At 38.5% G+C, this 13,831-nt stretch overlaps 2 protein-coding genes across 2 annotated transcripts in view; one reads left to right on the top strand and one right to left on the bottom strand.

Annotated features, from left to right (window-relative positions):
- The window catches only part of LOC311144550 (inositol polyphosphate-5-phosphatase A-like), a 32,263-nt gene extending 30,574 nt beyond the window's left edge, over positions 1-1,689 (top strand). The window contains exon 16 of the mRNA XM_084180580.1: positions 756-1,689. The gene's annotated coding sequence lies outside the window, so the exon portion shown is untranslated. The remainder of the gene's footprint in view (positions 1-755) is intronic.
- A 6,089-nt stretch (positions 1,690-7,778) lies between these two features.
- nkx6.3 (NK6 homeobox 3) lies at positions 7,779-9,748 on the bottom strand (the record flags this gene model as incomplete). The annotated part of the gene is made up of 3 exons (XM_084180802.1): positions 7,779-8,284; positions 8,432-8,601; positions 9,337-9,748. 3 exons carry the CDS (start codon positions 9,746-9,748, stop codon positions 8,054-8,056), a joined length of 813 nt encoding a protein of 270 aa, XP_084036928.1. The 3' UTR covers positions 7,779-8,053.
- Positions 9,749-13,831: the final 4,083 nt, after the last annotated feature.

Genomic DNA, 13,831 nt, shown 5'->3' with positions numbered 1-13,831 from the left:
GGTTTGTTGTGGGGCCATATACTTTCCATTTTTTTATAATGGATTTAATGGTGCTCCGTGGGATGTTCAAAGTTTCTGATATTTTTTTATAACCCAACCCTGATCTGTACTTCTCCACAACTTTGTCCCTGACCTATTTGGAGAGCTCCTTGGTCGTCATGGTGCCGCTTGCTTAGTGGTGTTGCAGACTCTGGGGCCTTTCAGAACATGTGTATATATACTGAGATCATGTGACAGATCATGTGACACTTAGATTGCACACAGGTGGACTTTATTTAACAAATTATGTGACTTCTGAAGGTAATTGGTTGCACCAGATCTTATTTAGGGGCTTCATAGCAAAGGGGGTGAATACATATGCACGCACCACTTTTCCGTTATTATTATTATTATTTTTACTATTTTTCATTTCACTTCACCAATTTGGACTATTTTGTGTATGTCCATTACATTAAATCCAAATAAAAATCCATTTAAATTACAGGTTGTAATGCAACAAAATAGGAAAAACGCCAAGGGGGATGAATAATTTTGCAAGGCACTGTAGTATGTTATTCTCTGGTCTGCCATGCCTGTCCTGGTTCCATCGATGAATCCAGTAGGATTTCACTCAATTTAGACTTTTATGTTAAAAAAATTTATAACTCCTTTACCAATCCTATATCATTCATTTACACATTGAAAGAACAGATTATTTATATAAATCATGTTTTCCTTGTAGATGGTGAAGAGAGTATAAACTTTTCTCCCTTTAGGTAAGCCACTGGTCCCACTGGCCATCACCATCACACTCCCACTCCACTATCCGTATCAGAGGATAAACAGAACAGCTCCTAGCCAGTCACGGGACCCAGCCTCTCCCTGATGTGCATGCAGTCAGTCAATATCCACCCAACCAGGTCTCTCACGTTCTCTTCTCCTCTCACTCCAAGTTATTGATTGCCATGGCTTGGGTGACATCACCACAGATTTGATCATCAGCCTTATGGATTTTTTGGACGGACAATTTACTCTGTCATGTACTGGGCCATATATCTTAAGTCGTCTGACGCCAAAACATACACAGATACGCAGGGGTATTTTCTGGGAGTCCTACCTTCAGTGATGGACCATTGGAACCAGAGTATGTGTGGCAGATTGCTAGATAGAATATGACCAACGTAAAGACAATATGTGACTGTGGGACTGCTGATGTTCAGGCCATGGTCTTGTCATGGAGGGCACAAGTGGGATTAAGGAGACGTGAGGACACACACACTGGCATCTTGCCAAGTAAATACCCTAACTTCAGTTGATCAAATGGTTTTCAAGTGTCAAAGGTTTACGATTAAGTATTGACCTTCCCTGAATGGAATATGCATGCATGCTTTTCCGTTGTCTTTTATTTTACCTATTTATTTTCTAACTGTTTTAACTGTTTATTATCAATATAAGTTTGCTAAAAGCAAATATTCAGAAACACAATAAACAAAAGCTGCTACAGTATTTCAATGCACCGTCAGCATGTTTGGCCAGCTTGCGTCCCTCGTCAGAATAGAGCAGTAGCATAATACACATTTCTCTGTGCAATCTCATGTTGTGTTTTCTTTTGTTAAAAAAACATACATTTCACCAGTACATACAGTGCCTTCAGAAAGTATTTATACCCCTTGACGTATTCCACCTTTTGTTGTGTTACAGCCTAATTCCAAAAATTGATTAAATAAAATAATATCTCACCCATCTACACACAATACCCCATGATGACAAAGTGAAACATGCTTTTATACATTTTAGCAAATTGATTGAAAATGACAGAAAGATCTAATTTACATAAGTATTCACACCCCTAAGTCAATACTTTGTAGAAGCGATTACAGCTGAGTCTTTCTGGTTAAGTCTCTAAGAGCTTTGCACACCTGGATTGTACAATATTTGCCCATTATACTTCTTAAAATTCTTCAAGCTTTGCCCCAAACATAACGCTTTGTATTCAGACAAAGTTAATTTCTTTGCCACGTGTTTTGCAGTTTTACTTAAGTGCCTTGTTGCAAACAGGATGCATGTTTTGGAATATTTTTTTATTCTGTACAGGCTTCCTTCTTTTCACACTGTCATTTAGGTTAGTATTATGGAGTGACTATAATGTTGTTGATCCATCCTCATTTTTCTCAAATCACAACCATTAAACTCTGTAACTGTTTTAAAGTCACCATTGGCCTCATGATGAAATCCCTGAGCAGTTTCCTTCCTCTCCTGCAACTGAGTTAGGAAGGACGCCTGTATCTTTTTAGTGACTGTGTATTAATACATCATCAAAAGCCTAATTAATAACTTCACCATACTCAAAGGGATATTCATCAGCATCTGCTTTTTATTTATTTTTATTTAGTCTTGCCATAACAAATGGGTTGAATACTTATTGACTTAAGACATTTCAGCTTTACATTTTTTATTCATTTAAAAAAAGATCTTCAAACAAAATTCCACTTTGACATGACATTATGTGGTATTGTGTGTACATCAGTGACACAAAATCTAAATGTAATCTATTTTTAATTCAGGCTCTAACAACAAAATGTGGAAAAAGTAAAGGGGTGTGAATACTTTCTGAAGGCACTGTACGTACATACTATCCCAGCTCATCCCTCGAACAGTCTACTTAAAGAAAATGCTTCATTTGCCCCCTAATGCCACGCTGAGGGCTTTTTTCCTAACCTCCTCCCGTCGCTATGGTGTGGTTATAACTCAGCTTAAATCAATAAAATAATGTAAAAGACCAGTGGGGCCAGATTCAGGCTCGGAGCCCATCCGGTCAGTATGAAATATGGAAATGCCCTCCCTTCCCATCGGACCTCTACCTTGGATTCTCTCAGACTCTAAAGTATAACATCTACATGCTGCTGAATACTGATTATCACTGAGCTCTGCCTGCCTGCTACTCCACTCTGCTGGGTATACTCTCTGGTGGGTTGTACATTGACATATTATGGGGTGTGCCCATGTAATGGACAAACCAATTATGGTTCAACTGTAAGGTTAGTCCCTACTCTACCGGACACCAGAGCAGACATGGGTGGCTAATGTCTATTGCAGCTTCTGTGAATACTCAATGAATTGGAACAATTGAAAATGTTTGACATCAGACAAGACGCCAAGCTTGGCAGATCAGTCACTGATATGATTTGATTTTGCTGCTCCCTTAAGTCAGGACACCATGATAGCTGGCAGTTATGTAGTCTGTTTTCATTTCTGATGTGTATTGACTGTGGTAGGCAGCTACGTTGTTACCATGAAGTGCTTTATTCCACAAACTATGGGCTAGTCCTTTGAAGTAGCTCCTCAGAATTGAGGAGTATGCTAATAGAGATTCCTCTTGTTCAGGGGAACTGACTGAATGTTATTCTGTTTTTAATTATGCATTTTAACATTCTGTCATAAAGAGCACATGTTCAACCTAATAAAAAACAAGTTTTCCCATCTCAAGAGGTTAAATAAAAAAATGACTATAGAAAGTGCCTATTAGTAACAGGATTGACGATTTAATCTTAAATCAGCCACAAATCCCCTTGTGACAGGAGTGGCAATTGAATGCAGGCTTCACCCAAAAAAATTGTATTGTTAAAAAATTTCTAGCCTGTCTGTATGGGTAACAAGGTTGACGTGTTGTTCTCGACCCACTCAGTTCTCCACCACAAAACACCAGAAAATGGCCAAAAAGAGTAGAACCAGCACACCTGCTCTTACACTATGTGATGTTCAATGTTTCTTTTGGAAAAAATATTTTTTTAAAGGAATAGTTGAACCATATTAAATGAAGAGTTCAGCTCACGTACCAGGGTTGACCTTAAAATGAGGGACAGACGTAAATTAATCACTAATCACATGAAATAAATAATTATCTTCAGAAATGACTTTGTCAAAGCAACAAAATAACTAGGGCTTTACAATGATGGTGAAAACTTTGAGAAATGTTTGGGTTAAGTGGGGTACATGGAGGGACATTTAGAGTCTTTATTACATTTAAGTCATTTAGTAGACGCGATTATCCATATAAAAAATCTGATTTATTGAATTATCCGTGTGGTCTGTATTAAAGGACACTTAATTTAATATAACAGGCTTTTAAAATTCAATATTGGTGCATAATTTATTCTTAAAATATCAAAGGGACGCAAAAGGCACTCATTTCGTAGAACGATCCATCTATTGTTTTACAAGGCATCATCTGCTGGACTGTTTCAGTTACTGTGATCAGTTTAACTTCTGCCAAAACAACTATAACTTGTTTACCATACCATTCTTTTAAATGAATGTGTCTAGAATGGATGTCTGATACCACAGCCACACACAAAACACATGCAAGCACGCACATGCACACCCAGGCACATGCTCACACACACATACACACGCAAAGTTCACAACATTTTAAGCTTGAAGCCACCGTATTATTTTGGTTGCAGTTATTTTATTGATTATATCTATTTTTTATGTTTTATGTTGATTTGTGCTGTAGCAACCTCTTCTGATCTTTGTTCATTGTCCATCCTCTGTATTTTGTATGAAATGGTTGGCTGGTTTGCATAATTTTGTTTTATTATGGACTAATTCAAAGAAGTTTAAAATATAATCATGGTTTTCATATTCTTTAATAGTTATATGTGTTATTCAGAGTGCACTTAAATGATCAATGCATATTAATGACTTTTTTATTTTACTGTTATACTCCCTATGTTTTGAGGTTGAAAGTGCATCATTTGTAATCAATCTTCCTCTGTAGTATGTGTTGACTGACTTACACTCAATTTGCTGTGAAGTAATTGTAGACTGATATGACCAGGATTCATTAGTTCAAATGTATAGGTAATCCTTTTAATCTGGACCCTCTCAAATTTCCTTACATTTGTTTACAATTAATAATTGATGTGTCTGCGTGGAAAGTGCAAGGCCCACCTGTCAATAATATATTTGTAGTAGTTGATTCATGGTATGGTCAACATATTCTAATAATGCCCTCCAGGAAATGCTGTTGGTTTGGAGTTCAACATGAGGCCAGTAGTATTGTTCGATGGAGTGGACTAATGTTGTTTGTCATTTCTGGTCGAACACAAACAAACACTACATTCTTGTGATGCTTCCAGTTTTGTAAATAAATGTTGACCACTGCAATTACATTACCGTATAACTCTCCCTTAATGAGATTCTACCTTGTAAAATCAATGTCAATGTTATTGCTACCAACTTGTTTCTTCTCAGTTGGCATTCTAGTTGCAATTTATCTCAGAGTTGTGCAAGTGTTTTTCTTTTGGAAGGTAACTCTGATCACTATTGGGCTTTCTCTTTCAGTCACACCAGTGCTCTGCATAACACTAACATTGCCATGTGATTTCAAATAAAGCTAATTATGTATGGTTTCACTACAATGTTTATTGACACCACCGGATGCAGCTCAATTGTAACATACCATAGACGACATACCACACCTTTTAATGTAGGCCTAATTTATGAAACGAGAATGCCTGGAATCTCCAATGCTTGTGGTGGAGTGTCCTTAAACAGTTCCCATCAACTGGGTTAAGATGGGTTGTACTTGTTGTCAGGGAGGAACACACACAGATCACTGCAAGTTGTTTTGGAGAGGTCATGCTGAAATAGGTAAACTTTTATTTTATTTGACACATGCTAAATGTCTAACTTTCACTTTGAAAATTATAGCCATGTTATTTATTCACATTCTATGGTTTGAGAATTCAGCCCAGTCTGAGACATGCCTCTTTGGTTGGAGAGAGAAAAAGTGAGCCTGCATATTGATAGGACTTTGTGTGAAATAGATGGGATATTAAACGTGCCCTCTCAAGGTGGAATGGGCTGGCTATTTCGGACAGTCAGAACTGGCCAAGTTGTTTCGATCGATACCCTTTTAAGGCTCAAGTAAGAAAAAGCCAACTGAAAGTGTGAGTTGCTCTGCATCCGATCCTTACCATTATTGCATTTTGGAAGACAAATGTTGATCCAATACCGTTGCCTTAGATTTATCAAGGGCTAGGCAAAATAATCAGCAGAAAAAGTACAGTTGCAGTGAGCAACAAAAACAATGGAAATGGCCTGTCCTGGCCTAGATGCTGAATGATTTTAGTAAAGGAGATCACATGAATATGCATGTCTCATTTATGAAGAACTTATGCAGTTTCACAGAACTGGGATATTCTCAGAAATCAGTTTTTTCATTTTCACTTTCATATGAAGCTGCACCAGAACGGCCTAAGGTGTTCTGAGAGTTTCCTAGATTCAGTGATACAGCACAGGTTTCGTTTCCCAACCATACCAAGACTGATATCAATGTTGCTCTTCAGCTATTCTCATAGCTGCGTTTCCCAGCCTTTACCACTGCCTTTTCTCTCCTGTTTTATAGAACTTTTAGTAGTAGAAATGTATCTGGTACAGTATATTCATCTGGGAATATTCTCAAAGTTTGTAGTCTGTATCGTGCTGCTGTTAACATATCCTCTCTATCTGGTGATGTAGACAGTGCTTGAACTGAAGAGCGACCTCACTCTTGACGTTAACATCTTGTTAGTCTCAGAAATCCCAGACCTGGAACATTGTTCACATTGTGGGAGGCAACCCGTCTGCCTAGGGAGACTAGTATCTTGTTGATGTTTTACTATCAACAATAGCATAATTGTTTCAACAGTAATCAAGCACAATGCAGGTTTTTCCCTGGTGCTGGGCACACCCTCACATACTCCCTTAGCATCTGTCCTAATGGCAAACAGCACTGAGCTGCAGGGGCCAGGGGTGAGAGATATTCAATTAGTGAATGAAATAGAATAGTAGCATTGATTTTGTGATGGCGTGGATAGGTCGGATGGCTTTGTCTTCTACACAGAACAGTTCAGCCAGTCCAATCCCAGCACCCTGGTAACTACATAGATCACATTGGGATTGGCCTTTGACCCCTCACTTCTACTCAATGATTGTGCCTTTCCTACCGCCCATCTGTCTTAGCTGTCACTTGTAATGTATCAACAACTCTATTGCTGATATAGACTTCAATGCCTGTTTAGATTTCAGACACAACACAGTATAAGTTGTTTGTTTGGGGATTGTTGTCTTTTATATGAAAACAATTACTGAAAAACCAAGGCATGACAAAATCATTGCACCATTGTATTCAATAAATAATTCACAATAATTTATTGTACAATTAGAAAGGGAATCATTAATTTACATTATCCTTATGCAACTTCATTTGGATGCGCAGAAACCCTCAAATGTCATGAAAGCTTGCATGTCTGCATGACATTAGCAACACATTAGTCGAAATAAAAGGTCAAGACTTATCTTGATATGTGTGCCCTCAACGCCAGTGTTAAATAAAACAGCATTGCCAGGCTCTCAATTAAATTAATCAAAGTTAATAATATAAATATTCTGTGTTCATAGTACAGCAGTTGACTGTGAAACAAGTTCAAATGGACATTGAATGTTAAGAGTACAACAAGCAAATTAATTTGATGAACTAAAATAAAAAGTCCTTGACCTGACGGTTTTATTCTATTCAAATCAAACAGGTACTGTCAACTGCATTATCCATGGTTTACATATCATCTATTCAGCTTTGGTCTGCTATAGTGTGTATGTACACATGATAAACTATTTCCTTTCACGTTTAATGCAACCATCAAAATTCCCCGATAGTGTAGCTGAGGATAATAGATCATGATGGGTTTCCTACATAACAGTTAACCATTTGCCTCATTGAAACTCATTGATGAGTTCTATTTTCAATTTAAAGTGTTTCACCCATCATTTCATGGTAACATCTTCCCTCTGTTTCCATTATGGTTACAAATACTGTACGTCAAGGCATCACTTCATGTGAACCATTACCCTTTTTTCTCCTTAAACTTACTGTATTATAAATGTGACATTTTTTTAACATGCTTGAATATTTAGTTGTTGGTCTGTACTACAAAATTTGTTTAACCCTACCTCTTGCTACAACATGCACATCTGATGTGTGCGTGTGTGTCTGTGCCTGTGTGTGCGTGGGAGCTTTTGTGTGTATGTGTCAGACATGGTGTGGTCCAAGGCGGAGTACAGAGAAAGCCCGGCGGTGTTTCCGCAGCAGCAGTCGTATCTTCTCGTCGTCTGACTCGGGATCCAGAGGCTTGTTGTACTCCTCATCCTCCACCTCGTTCTCCGAGGCCTCCCCTCCCTGCTCGCCCTGCGTGGCTTGGGTGGAGCTGGGCTCTGAGGCACTCTTCTTCCTCCACTTGGTGCGGCGGTTCTGGAACCAGACCTGATGAAATAATTTATTTACTTAGTGGGATTAACCATCTTACATTCAATTATACAATACTGTAATCCTTTTTACTAAATGAATTCAGATGAAGTGTATAGTCAGTGCATGCTTGTAGATCTGTCTATATGGGGACTTTTGTTTTACCTTGACTTGTGACTCTGTCATGCCCAGGGAGTAGGCCAGTCTAGCTCTCTCTGGCCCGGCCAAGTACTTGGTCCGCTCAAAGGTTTTCTCCAGGGCAAATATTTGATGTCCACTGAATGTAGGTCTGGTGTGCTTCTTCCTGCCTGAAATATCCTCTAGATGCCCAATGTCTGGAAATAAAGTATGCATTACAGTTATTTTCAATTTAAGTCACTTGGAGACTGCATACAAATAGTGAGGTAAATAATGATGACAAGGTCAATTACATAGAAATTTTTTACATATCTGTAAAATATTGGTAGTAGTTAGTCAAATTCTCTTATATTGGAGGAATCAAAATGAATAAACAAATATTACATTTGAGGACATAGATACAACCAATTGTCTTGTATTTTTAGTGGGTTTGTATTACAAAGATGATCCAATATAATATTAGATACAATACATTTCTCAATATTTCATTTTTCACATCTTAAAATGTTTTATGTGACCTATGCAGCATTATCCTTGTAATCAGATTCAAAATATTTGAATGTATGTTAAGTGAATGAGTCAGCCAAATTCTATGTACACTCTATCTTTACTGAAAGACTGAATGGTTAGTGATAACCAGTATTTAAACAATGACACATAAAATGACATTATAGATTACAATAGACTGCAGTACACTCTATTCAATAATATATTTACACCTTTAACTAACAGAACCTTGATTTAAAAACTTTTATGAGAAATTAAGTTATTCAAATGTTTTAAGATATTTGTTTTTTAATTAAACAGAGTAGTTACAGAGTAATTTACACAAAATATATTAATTTGTTTGAGCTTTGAGAAAAACATGAAAAACAGTCAGTTGGTGTGTGAGTCGTGTGATGTTCAGGTGACTATAGTACGGAGTTACTCACTGTTATTGCACTGCTGCCTCCCTCCTCTCCACTCGTACCCGCTCTCTACCCAGCAGCTGCCACTGCGACCCTTCATGGCGCACTCAGCGCCAGGCTTGGTGAAGCCGCCCAGCGAGGGATTGTAGTCTGCACGGTTGTAGTAGACCCCCGGGGTGGCCACGGTGCCAAAACCCCCCATGGTGGGGTATCCAGACAGCAGGGTGGTAGTGCCCGTAGCGCCCATCATGGAACGGCTGAGGATGTCACTGATGCCGTGGGGTGTGCCTGCTGCCTGCAGCTGGCTGTTCAGGCTTGGGTTAAGCTTGTAGAAGGAGTTGGGCACTGAATACTGACACACAGGTGCCTTTAAGTCCGAGGAGAACTGGTTCAGGCTGTTGTTGAACAGGAAAGACCCCGGTATGTTGGAATCCATGAGAAGTACCTCCACTTCCAGATTTCACCAACTCACCTAACAAGGTACAGTCATGAAAAGACCCAGTGCGGCCCACAAAGGTTCACGTTCACCTCTCTCACCAAGACTGGATGAATACGGATTCGTTGATTGTGTTCTTATTTCTTAATCCAGTCTGTTGATGTTCAAATGATGAACAATGATGCTGATGCCAATGTCCCCTATCTGAGGACTAGATTACTCCAGGTCACTGGTATCTGCAGTGGTGTCTCTCTAGCTGGCTATGACAGCAGAGGGCAGGTGCCAGCATAAAACCTCTTCACTGTCTTCCTTCACCTGCTTTGTGCCATTGTACTGAAGGTGACAGTTCCAAAATCAACATCCGGTGTTGTGCCACCTAAGAAACAGTGTTCACAGTTGCTCCTTAAGACAAATATCTCCTCCCTGCTCTCTCCTCGGGGGTAATAAATAAGCAGTATCTTGAATTGGAGTGGCACCTTGATAAAGAAAGGACACATTAGAATGCTGCCTTGGATTGGTCGGGGTCCCGCAGCTCTTGTGTTTCTATTGGCTTCCGGGTCAAAGCCAAGCCTTCTATTGGAAGGCAGCAGATTAATAGCGTTTTGAACAGGTGGAGTGGGAACAAGTTTATTTTTGATGACCTGCCATGGCTGGCCTTCTGTGGTGCTGAGGCAGAAGCAGCTTCAACACACAGGTTTATACTTCTTCTGTTTTAGTCCATAGTATGCCGTATCAAGGCTAATATGGGAAAGACTGATATTGTGATGGATCAGCTTTATCGTATAACAATAGCTCTGTATCATCTTTACCTTTTTTTGTAAGATATTGTGAACAGTGGTTATTATAAAACGTCTTGGTGCACAATGGAATCATTGGACCATGTGTCCATTTTATGCATAATCTTTAATGGTGATATGTATCTATTCATACTCATTTGATCAATAGATAAAAATCAATTTGTTTGTCATTCGTCTATATGGAATGTATTTAATGCTCTATGGAAATATAAATATAAACAGTGAATTGATTAAAAAAAGTATAATAATTTATAAAAATATCGATTATTTAAATTCAACTGTGCATATACATTAAAATCCTTACTGCATGTAGAAGGGTATATTTATTACAGAAAGTAACAAACTAATTATTATTATTATTAATATTATTTTCATCATTAACTGATGTATTTGTAATATGCACACATATAGCTCTGATTTATGTAGCTGTCTATATAGGCACATTTAGCAGAAGTCAAATTCATGACACATTCAAAACACTGTTTGCTCTTGCCAGGACAGATGGAAAAGCAAGGGGATAACGCCAAGAGCGTTGCATATTCTTGTGTAATTCTGACGTTTAGAGTTGTCCTGGGGCAATTTAGTGGGAGGGAAGATCTAACATGTGACATGTAGATCACTTTTTTGGTTATGCTTACTCTTTACTGGTTCCTCTTTCTCTTTACTTCCAAAAAATGTGATTTTATAATGTATTGTAAATTATTTGTATCCTGTCACATGATGCTGAACCTGCTGATTCCACAATCTCTAAAGATACAATATGTAACTTTTTGGGTGACCCGACCAAATTCACATAGACCTGTTCCATGTAAGCTATTTCTATGCTTCCCGTTCTTAAATTTGTTTTTTTTTGTCTTTTACTTTCGGTTTTGTACACCAGCTTCAAACACAATCTTTTGGGTTATGGAAAATAAATTTCACAGCGGTTTAGATGGTACAATGATTCTCTACACAATGACTGCTTGTTCTGTCACATAAACTGAAACTAGGCGAACTATTAGAATTTTAGCAACTAGGAATTGGAGGAGCGATTTCTGCATATTGCATCCCTCTAACAGAGGGCAACCAAATGCAAAACATTTTTTATACCAAGTTACTGTATTCACTGCTTCTCATATGGTATATTTCAATTAACACAATATGAGCAGTGGGTTTGACCAGCAGTTCGGTTAAATTTTAAGTAGTCTGTTTATAACCACGAAAGGTTGACATGACTGGATCAACTTGCCTTGTTTTGAATGGCATTAGAAAAAACAACCTGAAAATAGGCTTCAGGAGTTACCATTACACATTTTCAGGACAATTTCAAAAACAATGTTTAAAATGGGTTACAGTTGAGCGGTAAGTGATGCCATTAACCTACTTTGCAATCAACTACAAATGTAATCTGTTTCATCAACATTGTTTAAGTAATTCCATCAAAACGATATTGAGGTAAGCATTTTGTCATTTAGAGAAAGTTCTAGATATTATCCAAATGAAGTTAGATCCATTATTTGTTTGTATGTATGGAAGCCTTAAGATAAATCATCCACTTGTTTAGAGAGAAACATTTTCATTGTTTTTGAGTAAAGTAGTAATATGTTAGGTTAGTATGTTGGGGGCATCGTGCCCCTTTATGGCTGATAATTTGTTTCTAGCTGTAATTTAGGCACTGGCTAGCCCAGTTAGCTCACTAGCAACATCACTAGCAGAAAGTCTGAGGTGAAATAAATGCTAGCCAGCTAGTTAGCATAGCTAGCTAAACCCCAGTTAGCAGGGTTAGGATTAGGGTTAGGGGTCAGAGTTAGAATAGGTGCCAGGGTTAGGATTAAAATAGGGGTTATGGTTAGAATAGGGGTTAGGGTTAAAATATGGGTTAGGGTCAGAATAGGAGTTAGGGTTAGATTAGGGGTCAATTCTCCACCATTCTTAAGATACTTTTACATGTTTTATTTTCAGATGAGAGTTTACAAGAAAATATATGATTGTGGTGGCTATGGCGAAGATGCGCTTCATTGTGCCCTGAATGCAATTGAAATTGGGCAGGGGATTAAGGCAGCTGCCCGTGCTTTTAATGTGCCACCCAAAACCCTGAGGCGCCACTGAGACCAGCAGGCCAAAACCCCTGGCCACAGCCATTTGGGTGGGTTTACCAGTCTTCACTGGCTCTTTCGAATGTGACCTGGTGAGTCATATCCCAAAAATGGAAAGAGCCCTTTTCGGACTTACATCATGGGATGTCCGAAAACTTGCCTTTGACCTGGCGGAGAGGATGGAAATCATAAACACATTCAGTAAAGAAAGGCGGTTGGTTATATTCCAATAAATTAGTTTTTAAAAAATTATAAATATTACAAACTATTGAAAACCATTTGCTCTTGAATTGCATCTTACCCCATGTTACCCCTAAGGCATTTGTGAAAATTCTATAGCAATATAGAGTGGGAAAACGGCCGTGTGTTTGGACAATTAATGGACACTGCAGTAAATAAAACCTAATAAAAACGTCGGTCTTGTCCTGGACCGGTGTCTATGCAGACCAGTGCGCCATAGCCAATCAGATCAACAGTAGGCCTATAATATATTATGCTAATAAACCATTTGCCACATGGGCCTGCCATCATTCACTTTGAACTGGACTGTGTGTTTACAGGCAGTAGCAACAGCGCGACTTTAGATCATTAGAACGCATTCGCCAAAAGCCACGAAATACACGTGAATGGATATCTGCAAATATGTAAATGCCACAAGAGTCCTCTTACAATTGGGAACTTCACAGTCCTTCCTATTGATCAAACAACCATTAAAAGGTAGGCTCTCTCTCTCTCAGTTGCTTATGCACATCAACAACTAATGCTTGCCAGAGCAAGATGAGCTAAAATCTAACGAGGGAACAGTAGATAAACCCTCTAACTTTTTCAGCTAATTGGCCGTCAAAATTCCAATGAGAAACGATGGGGAATATTAGCCTGTTCGTCTTTCTGCAGCTTGCCTGCCAATGTATGCGTGTCCCAACCCACATTTTCACAACAGAATGGGTACTTGCCTGCCAAATACATTTGATTGACAACTAAGAGATATGCTAACTGTGGGTAACAGTTATTCAAGGCAAGCGTAGCTAGCCAGGTCCGTAGTTTTCCGGCTAAATTGGGCTACTTTGAAAACGATGTCGCAGGTGAAAATGTATTGGTCGCTGTTTTTTGGACAACTTTCTAAGATGCACCGCGGCTATGGGGCCAATTTCACTCTGTTTTGAATAAAAAATAATAATAATCGTAAACATGAAAAATAAAGTTGAACATGT

The sequence above is a fragment of the Coregonus lavaretus genome (assembly GCF_964263955.1).
Source record: "Coregonus lavaretus genome assembly, chromosome: 17".
Classification (NCBI taxonomy): domain Eukaryota; kingdom Metazoa; phylum Chordata; class Actinopteri; order Salmoniformes; family Salmonidae; genus Coregonus; species Coregonus lavaretus.
Note: the sequence above shows the minus strand (reverse complement) of the source record. Positions and strands in the feature narration are given on the sequence as shown.